General features: G+C 39.9%; 1 protein-coding gene and 3 non-coding genes across 5 annotated transcripts; all 4 read right to left on the bottom strand.

The window, feature by feature from the left end:
* Positions 1-39: 39 nt before the first annotated feature.
* Positions 40-10,529, bottom strand: vps37a (VPS37A subunit of ESCRT-I). Of its 2 annotated transcripts, none has more exons than XM_033625024.2 (12): positions 10,056-10,529; positions 8,580-8,654; positions 8,077-8,194; positions 6,919-7,022; positions 6,215-6,437; positions 5,497-5,567; positions 5,197-5,324; positions 5,025-5,083; positions 4,846-4,914; positions 2,022-2,165; positions 1,805-1,893; positions 40-1,577 (listed from the first exon to the last, which is right to left on the bottom strand). In XM_033625024.2, exons 1-11 carry the CDS (start codon positions 10,163-10,165, stop codon positions 1,813-1,815), a joined length of 1,182 nt encoding a protein of 393 aa, XP_033480915.1. In that variant the 5' UTR covers positions 10,166-10,529; the 3' UTR covers positions 40-1,577; positions 1,805-1,812. The 2 variants fall into 2 exon arrangements, with proteins under 2 accessions (XP_033480915.1, XP_033480916.1); XM_033625025.2 differs by having other exon boundaries at positions 6,215-6,434.
* A 3,998-nt stretch (positions 10,530-14,527) lies between these two features.
* On the bottom strand, positions 14,528-14,743 carry LOC117256109 (small nucleolar RNA U3). The gene has a single exon (XR_004501621.2). It is a non-coding gene; the product is annotated as a small nucleolar RNA U3 (small nucleolar RNA).
* A 780-nt stretch (positions 14,744-15,523) lies between these two features.
* LOC117256094 (small nucleolar RNA U3) lies at positions 15,524-15,739 on the bottom strand. The gene has a single exon (XR_004501607.2). It is a non-coding gene; the product is annotated as a small nucleolar RNA U3 (small nucleolar RNA).
* Positions 15,740-16,494: 755 nt separating this feature from the next.
* LOC117256110 (small nucleolar RNA U3) lies at positions 16,495-16,715 on the bottom strand. Its single transcript, XR_004501622.1, has one exon. It is a non-coding gene; the product is annotated as a small nucleolar RNA U3 (small nucleolar RNA).
* Between the last annotated feature and the right edge of the window lie 365 nt (positions 16,716-17,080).

Below are 17,080 nucleotides of genomic sequence, written 5' to 3'. Positions count from 1 at the left end.
CCAGAGTGCCTTTCGAAAAGCAAGAGACGCAAACAAGACTTATTCTAAATGCTTTATTACTCTAACAAATTAAATAAGAACATATAATACAAGGTGTCTGAGTCTTTGATTACAATATAGCCTATTATTAACATTATTTAAATACAGTATCCAATGTCATCGAGTTTTACTGCAGCATTTAACCTAATATTCCTCAACATTATCCCAAATCTTCTCAGGCTCTTCACCACAAATTTCAAGTTGAAAAAAGGTGTCTGAAAATAGCTGGGTTATCATTGTGGTGCTCATCGGGATCAGCATGTTTACATGTACACAAATAACTCGATTCATGTAAAAAAAAATGTACAGAATGAAGGTAATGGTGTGATTAAACGGTCATTATGGTTTACTGTACTATAATTTCCCGCCAACTTCAGTTAACATAACGTAAACTGATCAATGTCTGAAATGGTTTGTGTTAACCTCCAGGAAACATATTACTACTACCCACACAAACCTAATACTGCAATTAAAAAATAACAGACCAGTAACCACGCTTGTTATTTGGATAATGTTGCCATTGATTCTGAGGTACAGCAGATAATATGGTTATGGTGTTGACAACATTGTGAGAATCAGAGTGTTGCCTTGGAAAGTTTAATCGAATTATTATTGACTGTGTAAACACGCTGATAGCGAGGCTGTGTTCAAGACATTACTGAAAGGGAAAACCCAACAACTATATGCAGTTTAATTTTAAGCTATGCTGACAGCACTGCCTCGTCCTTGCTTCTTTTTGTTGGAGAATCCCAAATTTATTTAGTTATATTACAAATCAGAAATGCCTTGGACAGATTATCTTCACATGTTGAAGTGATACTGCCGCTGCTGAGTTTCATGTAAAATGTCTAGAACAACTAACCAAGTGTAAACAGTAGATTTGCAGTGCAAAGGTTATTCTCCTGTCTGTCCAACAGGACCTCTCTGGGATAATAAAGCAAGGACTGGACTTTGATCTCAGAGATGGGGAGTACAGACACCAACATTAGCATTTTAACAATTATTTTATAGTGACATTTACTTGCTCACCGCATGTAAAAAAGTAAGATTGGGAGTCCTGTCCTAAACAATTTTGTACTTTCTTCCAAATGTGTTCACATCACTAACCACTCAGGTGCAGATGTTGCTCTTACTGAGAAATGTGACATAATTCAGGAAAGAAACAAAAAATCTTTCATCACTGACTAGTCAAAACTGGACAAACAGCGTGTGCAACAGAAATTACCCCCGATGTCATCAATCCTTAGTGATGTGGTTGGAAAAGCGAGGCACGTGTCACTCATTCTCCCAGCTTTGGCCTCTTGTGGTGACTCGACAGCTTCTCCATCTTGCTGTAACAAATCCAACTTCAACAGTATTTTTAGCCCACATCTGAGCACAGTGGGCTTTTTTTTTTTTTTTTTTTTTTTTAAGCCCACCACTGCTATCACCATCTTCCTATTTCTCCAAAGTGCCCATTGTTGACTCAGTGTGCTTTTCGTCCCATCAAATGTCTTTATCCATTTAGTTGGCAGCAGTTGGCTGAGAAAACACCAAACCTGAGGACCAAATGTAAGACGTAAGACGGAGAATGACGAGATGATGACAACACATCGGTGTTCCCTGACAAAAATGGAGGAACCACGAGGGCTGCCTGTTGTGAAACTATCAGCTGAGAATCATTAGTTTCCCTCCACAAAGAGACAATAGATGTCTGGATGTTACAGTAGTATGGGTTTTTATTCAGTAATTACACTTGTAATCTGTTCATATGTGTGTGTTGTACCTTGTGTTCTAGTGACTGGTAGGAAACTGTCCATGTGTGTTGATGGACTGTTGCAACTTTTCCTCTTTGGCCCTTCTGCTGTGGCAAAGCTGTGGAAGAATTAAAAAAAAACAGTCAATGTGCCTTTCTTCTTAAAATGTTATTTAATGCATTTGACCCCCAAAAGGTAATATGTCATGATTGTTTCTACACAAATACTGCACTTCTGGCTTCTCACCGTTCTCTTCTCCATGAAGCTGGTGAGAAATTCATCTATGTCTGTGCGCCCCTCCAGGAAGTTTTCAGCTGTTTCCTCTGATTCTTCCTCAGCCTGGTGGGCTGCAACTTTTAACCGAGCCTGTAGCGTACTAAGACTGCAACTCTAGTGGGGGAAAAGAGATGAAAAGACTTAAGTAAGAAACATAAAGATAAATGTTCACTTGAGTGTTTCAAGACATGTTCAAGAATGTTTGGGTTTCTCTGAACTCTTCAATATTTCTTTTTTTAGTTTCTTTTATTTGACTACAGTACAGGCCAAAAGTTTGGACACACCTTCTCATTCAATGCGTTTTCTTTATTTTCATGACTATTTACATTGTAGATTCTCACTGAAGGCATCAAAACTATGAATGAACACATGTGGAGTTATGTACTTAACAAAAAAAGGTGAAATAACTGAAAACATGTTTTATATTCTAGTTTCTTCAAAATAGCCACCCTTTGCTCTGATTACTGCTTTGCACACTCTTGGCATTTTTTCGATGAGCTTCAAGAGGTAGTCACCTGAAATGGTTTTCCAACAGTCTTGAAGGAATTCCCAGAGGTGTTTAGCACTTGTTGGCCCCTTTGCCTTCACTCTGCGGTCCAGCTCACCCCAAACCATCTCGATTGGGTTCAGGTCCGGTGACTGTGGAGGCCAGGTCATCTGCCGCAGCACTCCATCACTCTCCTTCTTGGTCAAATAGCCCTTACACAGCCTGGAGGTGTGTTTGGGGTCATTGTCCTGTTGAAAAATAAATGATCGTCCAACTAAACGCAAACCGGATGGGATGGCATGTCGCTGCAGGATGCTGTGGTAGCCATGCTGGTTCAGTGTGCCTTCAATTTTGAATAAATCCCCAACAGTGTCACCAGCAAAACAGCCCCACACCATCACACCTCCTCCTCCATGCTTCACAGTGGGAACCAGGCATGTGGAATCCATCCGTTCACCTTTTCTGCGTCTCACAAAGACACGGCGCTTGGAACCAAAGATCTCAAATTTGGACTCATCAGACCAAAGCACAGATTTCCACTGGTCTAATGTCCATTCCTTGTGTTTCTTGGCCCAAACAAATCTCTTCTGCTTGTTGCCTCTCCTTAGCAGTGGTTTCCTAGCAGCTATTTGACCATGAAGGCCTGATTGGCGCAGTCTCCTCTTAACAGTTGTTCTAGAGATGGGTCTGCTGCTAGAACTCTGTGTGGCATTCATCTGGTCTCTGATCTGAGCTGCTGTTAACTTGCCATTTCTGAGGCTGGTGACTCGGATGAACTTATCCTCAGAAGCAGAGGTGACTCTTGGTCTTCCTTTCCTGGGTCGGTCCTCATGTGTGCCAGTTTCGTTGTAGCGCTTGATGGTTTTTGCGACTCCACTTGGGGACACATTTAAAGTTTTTGCAATTTTCCGGACTGACTGACCTTCATTTCTTAAAGTAATGATGGCCACTCGTTTTTCTTTAGTTAGCTGATTGGTTCTTGCCATAATATGAATTTTAACAGTTGTCCAATAGGGCTGTCGGCTGTGTATTAACCTGACTTCTGCACAACACAACTGATGGTCCCAACCCCATTGATAAAGCAAGAAATTCCACTAATTAACCCTGATAAGGCACACCTGTGAAGTGGAAACCATTTCAGGTGACTACCTCTTGAAGCTCATGGAGAGAATGCCAAGAGTGTGCAAAGCAGTAATCAGAGCAAAGGGTGGCTATTTTGAAGAAACTAGAATATAAAACATGTTTTCAGTTATTTCACCTTTTTTTGTTAAGTACATAACTCCACATGTGTTCATTCATAGTTTTGATACCTTCAGTGAGAATCTACAATGTAAATAGTCATGAAAATAAAGAAAACGCATTGAATGAGAAGGTGTGTCCAAACTTTTGGCCTGTACTGTAGGTACAAACAATGTGGTCTTAGATGTCTTTCCTTTTGTCTCAGCCAAAAAGTTGCATCTGAAAACACTGCAAATACTGCAGCCAATGGCTAACTCCAAAGTATATTCTGCGCCTGCAAGAGAGGAGGTAACTCTCCATACCAGCAGGCGACAGTAGTCTGTCTTTGTCATTACAAAAGGGAAACCAGACGACAGACAGGAAGGATTCAAGATGCTAGTTAGCCTAGCATCTTGATGCTAGTCAGCTAGTTAGCACATAAACAACACGCTGCCTCTGATGCCATATCAACATGCTATTGCCAACGGTAGACACACACTGACAGCCTGGCAATGACCAACAGCTGACGGTGGCTTGGTGTGTCAAGGCCTTGACAAAAAGAGGATCCTCACAACACGAGATCTAATGTGTAGCACAGACAGATGTCGAAATGTGACTGCTAGTTAAGTCTGTACTGAAATATTAGGATTTTTTATTTGACAGGACAGATTCTTAAGCATGAAAGAGGGGAGAGAGAAAGGATGACATGCAGCAAAGGGCTGGGGCTGGAATCGAACCCGCAACCACTGTGGTAAGGTCACTGCCTATGTACATGGGACACCTGCTCTTCCTACCGAAATACTAGGAGCCCTGTACTGAAGTTTATATGCAGCTGTTTCTTTGTGTGCTGTTAAATCATGACTGTTCTGGTTGACTCAGGCCATTAAATCATGCTTTGCTTAAATTAAAGAGACTTATAATTCCTTTTTTTGGTCCTACAATTATGGGAACAGCCCAAATGTTCAGCTTTGACTCATCAAAATGGTCACAATTCAACTGAAAACATCAGCAGCTTTTATCCAAAAAGACGAATCTGCACTCAGAACCTATTATCAGTCAAACCACAGTGTGACGAGTGTAGCTGCTTACCTCACTAAGTTCATGCTGTCTCTGCATCCTTGTTTCAAAGGCCGACTTCATCTGAGTCAACTGTTCGTACTGCAGGCAGACACAAACACACATTATAAGCTGCTAGACAAAAGCATGAATGGGTTTCTTGTGTCAGTCTGTTTGAGACAGAGCAGAAAAGATTGGATGTAAAATCTGACCTTGTAAAGCATTTCTTGTCTTTTTCCTTCCAGCTGTGGCTCCATCTGAAGATTCTTCTCTGTTAATGACAGACAGAGATGAAAACATCTTTGTAATGCTCAACTAAACTGAAACTTCTCCTTCATGACTGACCAACAAGACCTTCAGTCCAGCAGCAAAAGGGGAACTTACTAGCCATGTCCACTATACTGGTGACCAGCTCTTCTTTATCACTGGTGACTTGTTTCAATTGTGGCAAACTCACGAAGAACTCCAGTAACACATCCTCGTTTTCAGACATGTCCGACAGCTGGGTCAGACTAGGGTGTGGTTGTAGACGTAGGTAGATGTGCAGCAGTAATTGAAAGAACAAGAGAACAACAACATTAATTATGGGTAAAAAAAAACACACACATTATAACCCACTTTAACAATGGGCACTTCAGAAAATATAAAAGATATTTAAGTTGACAATATTTTGGGATACTTTACTTCAAGTCACAGAGTTCAGGAAAGGACTCGGGGATCTCAGGCATCTTGTACATGTGTCCATTCAGTCCAGCCTGAAACAGAAAGCAGTAGTATGAGCAAGTCACATTCTTCAATGATTTTATGTCAGTGTTGACACAAAATATATCTTTAATTTATCTTTATCATTAAGCTTTGCTTGGTAAATCTTAGGAGGCCAGAGCGTCAATGTTTGAGATGTTGTTGTTCCTCCCCTTGCTTTTAGCATTCATTACCTCTGCCAAGGAGGTCATGCTTTTGATTCAGTTTGTTTGTCAGCAGAATTTGACAAAAATTACCTTGGGGGTAGGGTGTAACATGGGCCAAGAAGAATTCCATTAAATTCTGGAGCTGATTCAAAACCCAGGACGGATTCAGTATTAACGTTGTGAGATAGGTTGTTATGCCTTGGCAGCTGTCTGCGCTCTCAGAGTGCTCTTGTAATTTTTATATAGGCTGATGAACCTGATGCTTTCCTGACTGTCAGTGCTTTGCTTGACATTTGTTTTTCAAGGCATGGGAGCTGAAGAAAGCTCCTCTATGTTAATTCATCACAAGCCATTTACAAAGCAACACTTCACGTATATATTTACTTCACTTTATAAAAACTTGCAGCTCATATCATTGTCCTCTGTGTGTCTGTGAGTGTGTTTAGAACAGATGTTATCAACCCACTTGTGTACATTATCCATTATCTGTGTACCTGGGAGTCTCCAGTAGGAACAGGCAGCGGCAGGTCAGAGATCAGTCCATATGGGGCTGGGGCTCGAGGGGGCCCATGGGTACTATCGACCCCTGGGTGAGGCATGGGAGCTGGAGCTGGGCCTGGACCGGGAGGTGGTGTGTGACTGGGGCCCACATGGCGAGGACCATAGTGGTAAGCCTGAGTGGGGTAAGGAGCCATGCCTGACGGCTTGTACATACTGCTAGGGAAACACAGGAGGAAGTAAAATTATTTTCCTAAAGCATAACAAACACAACAAATGTATTTATAGGAAAATTCCTAGCAAAAAACAAACAAATAAACAAAACCCTTGTAAAAGCTGGGGTTTACTTTATTAGTTTGGTGGTTATTTTATTTACCAGCTTCATTGGAAGGAACCTGGTACACGAGGAAACTACTAGACAGAACTTTTCTGAGGTGGTTATACAGGCAAAGGCATAAATGCCTCATACATGTTTCAAGAAACAAGTTTTATACGTGTCAAAGTTACACAGCATTGCTCCAAATTCCCATTATAATTTCCAACTGCTTTTCAGAGCTACTTCCTTCCTGCACTGCCCCAATAAAAGTAGGATGGCAAAAATATTTTAATAGGACCCAGATGGCAGAACACCTGAACCTTCAGTTGTTATGAAGTGTAACAAGAAAGTACTGAGAGACCATGAATGTAAGAGGAAACTCACTATGGAAAGCCAGCAGCGCCACTGGACATCAAGGCAGGAGGACTCTTCCAGAACTCGTCCAGCAGACTCTGGATGACCTTACCCAGATCTGAATGCATCCCAAACTTCAACACACACAACAAGGAGAGTACTTAAAGAAAAAGTGAGGATAACATTACACAACCAAAGCATGAACAAGCAAAAAGGAGAAGGCTGGAAAAAATGTTTACATGCAGCTGGTATATAATCAGATTTCTACCCCTATCTCTGTTTTGAACTATGGTTAGCATATTATATGGTTTTATGCACACTAATATCTCAGTAATAATCAGATATTTTAGTATGCTGTGATGTATTTGTATGTGTAAACAACTTGTTCCTTGTTCCAACATGAATAAGGCCTTATCCTAGTTGTGTTTACAGAAATGAGTGATAGTGGCTCAGATGTCCAGCGTTCAACCCACTGCTCTACAGACAAAAGATGATCAGAAACTTGCAAGATGACGGAATCATGAATGGAAGAGATGACAAAAACAAACTATTTTTTATGTACTGACTTTTTTCCCTGGTCAATAACAGCATACGGTCTGAGGACGCAGTGAGAGGACAGGCTCTGTGCTGAGAGAGTACACAGTTTTTTCTTTATTTCTCACGTGTGCTTGAATCTTGTAAAGATCTCCTGTTCAGCTGAGGAAACTGTCTTACTTTGAGTCACTGATTTCAGTTTCAGTTTTAGTCAAATGTGAGACTGACATAATTTGGATACAGCTATGAGTTACAACCTTTCCTTTCATTCCAACATACTGCTGCCACAGTGATACTGTCCCTGTGCTGTGTTTTAATTAACAAGCTGTGCTGGGTTTCTATTAACATAGAGCTATCTAATAAGGTTGTTGTTAACGATGGTGTAAACGCATAGCAAGAGAGATGTTGTCACAGGTGTCAACAGTCAGAAGAGAGTACAGCAGAAGAGACAAAACAGACATCTGTTGTCTGTCTGTGCGCATTAGCATTCACCATTGCCATCCACTCAGCTCACAAATTGGCAAATGGTGGCTTTCATGAATGTTTTATATAGCAGATCTGGAAAAACCGAACCAGTTGACCTTATTGAACTCTTTCAATATTCCTGGAAGCACCTCAGGAAACCTAGACAAGAAAGCCTAGACAACCACTTACATTAGTGATGAGGGGGCTAGTGATCATGGTGCCATTATTGCTGTCGACTAAGTGATGACCAACAGGGGGATAGACACTAACCACCGGCTTTTCCTGGGGGAACTGAGGAGGCAGCAGGCTAGAGGAGGGAGAAGAAATTCAGCCTTCAGGAATCACATTAACCTGATGTATAACAGCTTCTAAAGTATGTGATATATCAATGTTGTAATAAGGCATTATGGTAGTGTAATGTACATTTGTCCCCATGTAGACCAGCCCCATGTTCTTAAAATTGGAAGCACCAGTAGAAATAATGTGGGAAAGGTTTTTTACTGACAGCTCCCAGGAGCATACAAAGACTTACTGGTTCATGCTGTGGGGACTAAAGCAAATGAGACAGGTTGCTCTGATTGCTAAGTGACCTTTCCTGCTTTTCTTGTCTTGTCTTTCTTCTTTAACTGCCTTGTTAATATATGGAGTGCTAGGGTTGCCAGGTCTGACTATATGTGCAAAGATGTACTTACATATTAACACTAATAGTGGAGTTGTTGACTGTGAATGGTATTCTGTATTCCACATCTTTCTGGATCTCAGCGAGGCTGTTGGGAAACACAAACACATAATCAGTAATCTTGCATCTGGAATCATGATCAGAACATTTAAATAACTTATTGTGCGTCTTCCATCAATGTTTATGAACATCCTGCTGGTTTGTAGAGTGAGACAGATTCATAAAGAGAGCCCTTTAATGCCTATACTCACCCGATGACTCTACTTCTTAGGAAAACAAAGTCTGATAGGAAATGAATTGTAATGCTGATCCCAGTATTAATTTGTCTCACTGCATTACCAACGCATGGTTATGTTCCACCAGTGACAGCCACCTACCATTACTGTATGCAATAACTGTATTGCTTTATTGTTTACAGCAGCCATCACTTTTTAGTTTTGCTCAGTTGCATATTTCCCAGAATTAATGCCGGACTTTTAAACCTGACAACATTCAGCCCAACAAAAGAGAGCTACATGTCTGGTCTTACCCTCCACTCCTTTCACAGTCTTTACAGTGTATGAATTATCTTCTCCCATCCATTTATTCCTTCACATCATCGCCATGTGACTAACAGTATTCACCACAGCACGTTAGCCTTCATGCCACCAGCCAATGAACTCCACATCCATATGAAACGCAAGGATCCTTGCGTTTCACTGTGCAATCCCATTTATTTGTCACACACATACTTAACATCAAGAGGGAGATTCCTACGATTTAACGCATCTTGCTGACAAGAGATGAACTGTGAGAACAGTCTGTTTATGCTGACTGTCTGACTAAGAAGAAAGACAAAACAAATTGTCACTGAGACAGAGCTCCTTAGTAAACAAAGGCTACTAATACTTTAATCTCCACATCTAATTAGCTAGCTCCTCCTAAAACTCCATGCGTGACACACTGGCGTGGTAAACACCGGAATGATCACAGGACAGGGCCAGCCAGCTACGTCTCGTGTCATCAACCCTAAAAATAGACTGTAACTCTAACTGTCACCGGTTGACTTGATCAACTAGCATGCTAACACAGCGCCCTGAATCACATCCAGCTAATGTTGGTTAGCTACGAGGAAAAATTAGCAAACATTAGCCGCTCAACGACCACACTGGTGCATGTAACGTAGTGGCTGTGGGTTCACGTAAAATCCTGTGTACCACTTTAACACGTTTACACAATCCCAGGGATAATTGTGTACGAAAAACGAGACTATTAGCTATAATATTAGTTAGCCTAGCATACTTCCTCTGACTAAACATTTACTGTGAGCCAGGTGGCTAGCTATGCTAAGTTAACATCAGCTGCGTGTCAACAGTCAACATGTTTCATTAAATAACGTTTAAAACAGTGGGCAGAAAACACAGTGGTGGCCATATTCTGTTTGATGTTTTTTAAAAGCTAGTCAGCAGCACCAGGGTCTGTTTTTGTGACCGGTAGCCGTCCACGTTACCTGGGGTGAGCGGCTTTGAGTGACTCGATCTGCCGCTGTCTTTGTTGCTGTAGGCTGTTGAGAGGAGGGAGAGGTCCGGAGCCTTTAGACAGGGGGAAAAGCCAGTTCATCCTCTCCTGGCGACACCACGGACTGAAGTTGGTGACAGAATATAAAGGCCGACAAGAGACGAAGACGAAATGGAAGAGAAAGTGAGAGTAAAAAGCACACGGTGTGCAGATATGTGGTGCTAACCCCTGTTAGCTGGTTGACTAACTGACGACTCCGGCTGTACTTTTACAGTTAGTCTACGTTACAGAGTCAGATAGCATATCCTTATGTGAAGAATAAAATGTCTATTCCGTCTTATCTCCAAGAGTTCGTATGTAAATTCAGCAGTGCCATTAATATTACGAGGAGAGAGGTAATTATAGCTGAGAGAAGACGACAACCTTGCGAGTACGCAGCAGAAGCTTGAGCAACTTATTTACGTATGACGTCAAGTTACGTAAAGCGCAACTTCCTGTTTTTCTGTTGTCTTCATGATAAAACCTATGGATAAAACATCCTTAAAGCCAGACAATAAAAGTGATTTACACCTTAAATTTATAATATATTGTATATCGATTCAAATCAGAGGCTGTCAAAAATGATTGTTCTTCATATTGCCTTTATATTTACTAGTGTACATGCTGTTGTTTGTTTATTTTTTCCCTATGGGCGTATTAAGGAAACTCTCATACTACATTCCATTTATTTTTCAGGAAAAGGTGAACTATTTATAACAGATAATAATTTGAGATAATCAGAAAAATGATGGCCCATACAGTTGAGGGGATATGTCAAGTGTAGCAAATTAACCCCTTCATACACTGTGGTCACTGCAGTGGATAGCTATTTAAAAGACAGTTTCTTGTACATGCATGGGTTTCACAGAAGACCCTAGTGCGTCATGCCATATACTGCCACCCACTGGCCAGGTGTTGTCAGTGCAACACAAATCTTTCAAAACCAAGATGGCCGACAGAAAGCAAGAAATGTGCAGGTCAAAAATATCTTGCCAATCCTTCTATAATAGGAGACCCTGGCAGGTAAATAAAATCTGGTAACATCAAGTAACATCTGAGGAGTAACACAGTTGTTAAATTTTCCAAGTATTAATTTTATGTTGTGAGATAATTACAATTAATCATCTGTTCACTGAACTGAACATCAGGCATCGCTGGCGTTATTTCAACTACAATTAATATTATTACTGCAAATTTGTTGTTCTTAAATAAACTTCATCTGCAGTGACATTTTTGGCTGTAAATTAACTGATTTATGTTGTTTGAAGGTAATGTACAGTTTTTGTAACAGAAACAATATTTTGACAATATTGGTGTTATTTTTGCAAGAAAATGTTGGTTGAAAAAATTACAGTCAGAAGCAAGGTTCAATGCTTTTGCATGGCATTGAACTGTATTAGAATATGTTAAAATATGTGAACACTAACAGCATTAAAAATATATTTTTATCGTTTCCCCTGATATACAGTACAGGCCAAAAGTTTGGACACACCTTCTCATTCAATGCGTTTTCTTTATTTTCATGACTATTTACATTGTAGATTCTCACTGAAGGCATCAAAACTATGAATGAACACATGTGGAGTTATGTACTTAACAAAAAAAGGTGAAATAACTGAAAACATGTTTTATATTCTAGTTTCTTCAAAATAGCCACCCTTTGCTCTGATTACTGCTTTGCACACTCTTGGCATTCTCTCGATGAGCTTCAAGAGGTAGTCACCTGAAATGGTTTCCACTTCACAGGTGTGCCTTATCAGGGTTAATTAGTGGAATTGCTTGCTTTATCAATGGGGTTGGGACCATCAGTTGTGTTGTGCAGAAGTCAGGTTAATACACAGCCGACAGCCCTATTGGACAACTGTTAAAATTCATATTATGGCAAGAACCAATCAGCTAACTAAAGAAAAATGAGTGGCCATCATTACTGTAAGAAATGAAGGTCAGTCAGTCCGGAAAATTGCAAAAACTTTAAATGTGTCCCCAAGTGGAGTCGCAAAAACCATCAAGCGCTACAACGAAACTGGCACACATGAGGACCGACCCAGGAAAGGAAGACCAAGAGTCACCTCTGCTTCTGAGGATAAGTTCATCCGAGTCACCAGCCTCAGAAATCGCAAGTTAACAGCAGCTCAGATCAGAGACCAGATGAATGCCACACAGAGTTCTAGCAGCAGACCCATCTCTAGAACAACTGTTAAGAGGAGACTGCGCCAATCAGGCCTTCATGGTCAAATAGCTGCTAGGAAACCACTGCTAAGGAGAGGCAACAAGCAGAAGAGATTTGTTTGGGCCAAGAAACACAAGGAATGGACATTAGACCGGTGGAAATCTGTGCTTTGGTCTGATGAGTCCAAATTTGAGATCTTTGGTTCCAAGCGCCGTGTCTTTGTGAGACGCAGAAAAGGTGAACGGATGGATTCCACATGCCTGGTTCCCACTGTGAAGCATGGAGGAGGAGGTGTGATGGTGTGGGGGTGTTTTGCTGGTGACACTGTTGGGGATTTATTCAAAATTGAAGGCACACTGAACCAGCATGGCTACCACAGCATCCTGCAGCGACATGCCATCCCATCCGGTTTGCGTTTAGTTGGACGATCATTTATTTTTCAACAGGACAATGACCCCAAACACACCTCCAGGCTGTGTAAGGGCTATTTGACCAAGAAGGAGAGTGATGGAGTGCTGCGGCAGATGACCTGGCCTCCACAGTCACCGGACCTGAACCCAATCGAGATGGTTTGGGGTGAGCTGGACCGCAGAGTGAAGGCAAAGGGGCCAACAAGTGCTAAACACCTCTGGGAACTCCTTCAAGACTGTTGGAAAACCATTTCAGGTGACTACCTCTTGAAGCTCATGGAGAGAATGCCAAGAGTGTGCAAAGCAGTAATCAGAGCAAAGGGTGGCTATTTTGAAGAAACTAGAATATAAAACATGTTTTCAGTTATTTCACCTTTTTTTGTTAAGTACATAACTCCACATGTGTTCATTCATAGTTTTGATGCCTTCAGTGAGAATCTACAATGTAAATAGTCATGAAAATAAAGAAAACGCATTGAATGAGAAGGTGTGTCCAAACTTTTGGCCTGTACTGTATATCAATCTTAATTGGTTTATATTTCTTCTATTTCTAAACCTATGCTGTCCACCCGAGCGGACATGTGAAAAGCTCCATAAAAAATGCATGTTTAAAAAAAATGAACTTCATAAGTTTTTTTTCATGCCTAAAGAAAAATAAAACACTTGGCTGAGGTTGTAATAATTAATGCGTGAAAGACTTAATAGCACTGAGAATAACAGTTAACATAGCTTAGAAGGATATTATACTGAGTGCTGGTTTATTTATGTGACAGACACTTGACCTCTTCTGTGAGGACAGTATTGGGTATCATGGGAGACCGCTAAACTCATAAAACATGAGGACGTGAACAGTAGTTGATCAACTGAGTACTGTATTCAGAGACTGAAGGATGGTGCTGCTTTTAGACTTCTGCCACCGTTTCAACCTCCACACCTGAGTAAAGTGGAACAAACTTTAATCTACAGGTGTCAGTGAAGCACAGCCTGTACATGCCCACACAGTCCTGGGAGGAGGTCTGATTAGTCAAGTGGAAACACCTGTGTGAGTGTCACATGGACATGTAGGGAGTAGCTTTCAAGCAATGCACTGTTTTCACAGTAGACATTTTGACATGTCACTGTAGGAAAAACACAGGTGTAACAATGAAATTAATTATGGCTGAACTCCATTTAGCTGTGTCAGTTTCAGGGTTCTGATATTGTTCATGCTGGCTCACTGTCATACTGTCACAGCTTATTACAACACTTGAATAGACCAGAGCAATCAGTAATGTTATTAGTGACACCTGTGCTTTTTCCTGCTATGAAAATTAAAAATGTCAAAATGTACTTTTACCATCACTCTAGTTTGACATTTACTTTGTAAGAAGATGCACTGCATGTTGAACTTTTATGACCTGTGCTGTTATCACATGTAGTGGGTGTACAGCAAAACACCAGACAAAGTTTGAGAAGCCTCGATTGGATGATCAAAATCAATTCACATTAAAACATCTAATTGTAGAAGACCTGAAGGTGGCCTGTAGAGCTTTCAGCTAATTTATCAGTCAAACAGAAAGATTCCTATTTAAACCCCTTTCAGATAGGTTTAGGCTGTAGTGTAAGGTCTTCACAGAAGCTCCTGCTACCACTCTGATCATATTCCCTTCATCAATGCTACACAGGAAAGTAAAGAACAATCATCAATGACAGAGGCCATGATTACATCTGTGTCAAACCACTAATCAATGAAGTATTTAGTATACTTAATAAACTTTGGCAAAAAAATCATTTGTCTTTAAAGTGCATACTAACAGGAAGATGTTTCATTAAAACACTTATTTTAACTTTAACATATTTGTTACTGCCACTCTGATCATATTCCCTTCATCAGTACTCCACAGAGAAGCAAAGAACAGTCATCAATGACAGAGAACATATGACCTGAATCATTATTCTCTGTCAGCTTCAGGTTCAGAAGGGAATATCACAACTCATCATCGTGGTTAATGAGACCAGACACTTTAAAAACACATTTCTCAAGTCAGAAACTATAGAAATGATCCCTGAAAGTATAGTCTTAGTTTGACTGAGGCTGAAAACTGCATCTCATTCACTGCAAAGTGATTCTCACTCAGGGTTCAGAGGTACAGAAGCTCATCATTACATGCTTCAGATGACAGGTGAGGAAATCTAAGACCACAAAGTATAATTCATTCATTTTCCATAACCGATTATCCTGTTAAGGGTCGTGGGGGGCTGGGACCTATCCCAGCTGACACTGAGTGAGAAGCAAGGTACACCCTGGACAGGACACCAGACTATCACAGGGCTCTATGTGGAATTGAAAAGACGAGTTTGCACTGATTGGAAAAAGAAAAGATGTGTTCATGTCCAAATAGATGTTCATAACACTGTAAAATTAGATTTTTGTTTCATTTCTTTCAGTTGGTCTGTTTTTTTGATCATTACTGGAGTTCAAGTGCTTCATAGGTGATCATATAAACACAATGCTTGAATCATGAGAAAACCTTGTTTAAGAAGACTCAAATGTAGCCTACACTTCAATTTGATTTACAGACGCAGTCTTACTGTAATAACTCTGTTTCAACTTGATTATTTTCAACAATAAGGCAGCAATATGTGATATTTGGCCACTGATCAACTAAAATATTTAATTATTAACTGACAAATAAACTAAAATTGTTTTCTTTCAAAACACCAACTGATTTAGTCCTTGCTAAACTTTTGCTAACTTTGAACAACTATTTGAAAAACCAATCACAGCAATTATTTTTAGATGACAGCAAAACATAACTGCTTTATCAAGTTATTTGTTTTAACTTTAACATTTGTGTTGCTACCACTCTGATCATATTCCCTTCATTAATGCTCCACAGAGAAGCAAAGAACAATCATCAATGACAGAGAATATATGACCTGAATCATTATTCTCTATCAGCTTCATGCTCAGAAGGGAATATCACAACTCATCATCGTGGTTAGCGAAACCAGACACTTTAGAAACACATTTCTCAAGTCAGAAACTATAGAAATGATCCCTGAAAGTATAGTCTTAGTTTGACTGAGGCTGAAAACTGCATCTCATTCACTGCAAACTTACTATCACTGAGGGTTCCTCCCTGTCATTAATAGGCTCCTCTCATTGTTGTATCACAGCAGCCAGTCCTTGCATGACTCTGACAGCACACAGACAGAAGAGAAAAGCAGTACTGAGTGATAACAAAGAAAAAACAAGAGTAGCATGTATCAAAGTAAGAAAAGTTGATGGTTCAAATACTGACAAGAGAAATGACATATTTCTCTCACTGACTAGAAAAATGAAAAGGTGAGTTCAAGTCCCAATAAATATTCATTATACTGTATACTTGATTTTTCTTTTCATGTCTTTCATCTGGCCTGTTCTTTAAAAGCATTACCAAAGATCAAGTCCTCCAAAGGTGGTAATATTAGTAACAAAATGCTTGACTCATGAGAATGTTTTTGTGAGAACTAAAATGTAGACTACACTTCAATGTGATTTTCAGACACTGTCTGACTGCAAGAATTATGTTTCAGCCTGATTGTGTTATACAATGAAGGCAGCATTATGCAATTTTTGGCTGCTGATCAAAATTAAATAATTAACCAATGATTCAATTAAAATTGTAAAAAGGTCTTTGTCAATCCACTAACTGATTAAGTATTTACTATCCCTACTAAACTTAGGTTAACTTTAAACAAATATTTGAAAACTCAATCACATTGAATTTGACATTAAAAAGAAGCAGTTCTGTTCAGATAATTGTTTAAGATTTGACATTTATGTTGTTGCCACTCTGATCATATTCCCTTCATCAATGCTCCACAGAGAAGCAAAGAACAATCATCAATGACAGAGAACATATGACCTGAATCATTATTCTCTGTCAGCTTCATGTTCAGAAGGGAATATCACAACTCATCATCGTGGTTAACGAGACCAGACGCTTTAGAAACACATTTCTCAAGTCAGAAACGGAATATGTGGAATTGAAAAGACGAGTTTGCACTGATTGGAAAAAGAAAAGATGTGTTCATGTCCAAATAGATGTTCATAACACTGTAAAATTAGATTTTTGTTTCATTTCTTTCAGTTGGTCTGTTTTTTTGATCATTACTAGAGTTCAAGTGCTTCATAGGTGATCATATAAACACAATGCTTGAATCATGAGAAAACCTTGTTTAAGAAGACTCAAATGTAGCCTACACTTCAATTTGATTTACAGACACTGTCTGACTGTAAGAATTCTGTTTCAGCCTGATTGTGTTATACAATGAAGGCAGCATTATGCAATGTTTGGCCGCTGATCAAAAATTAAATAACTAACCAATGATTCAATTAAAATTGTTAAAAGGTCTTTGCCATTCCACTAATTA

This window comes from Epinephelus lanceolatus, chromosome 3 (assembly GCF_041903045.1).
Source record: "Epinephelus lanceolatus isolate andai-2023 chromosome 3, ASM4190304v1, whole genome shotgun sequence".
Taxonomy (NCBI): domain Eukaryota; kingdom Metazoa; phylum Chordata; class Actinopteri; order Perciformes; family Serranidae; genus Epinephelus; species Epinephelus lanceolatus.
The sequence above is the reverse complement of the archived record's forward strand: the minus strand, read 5'-3'. Positions and strand labels throughout refer to the sequence as shown.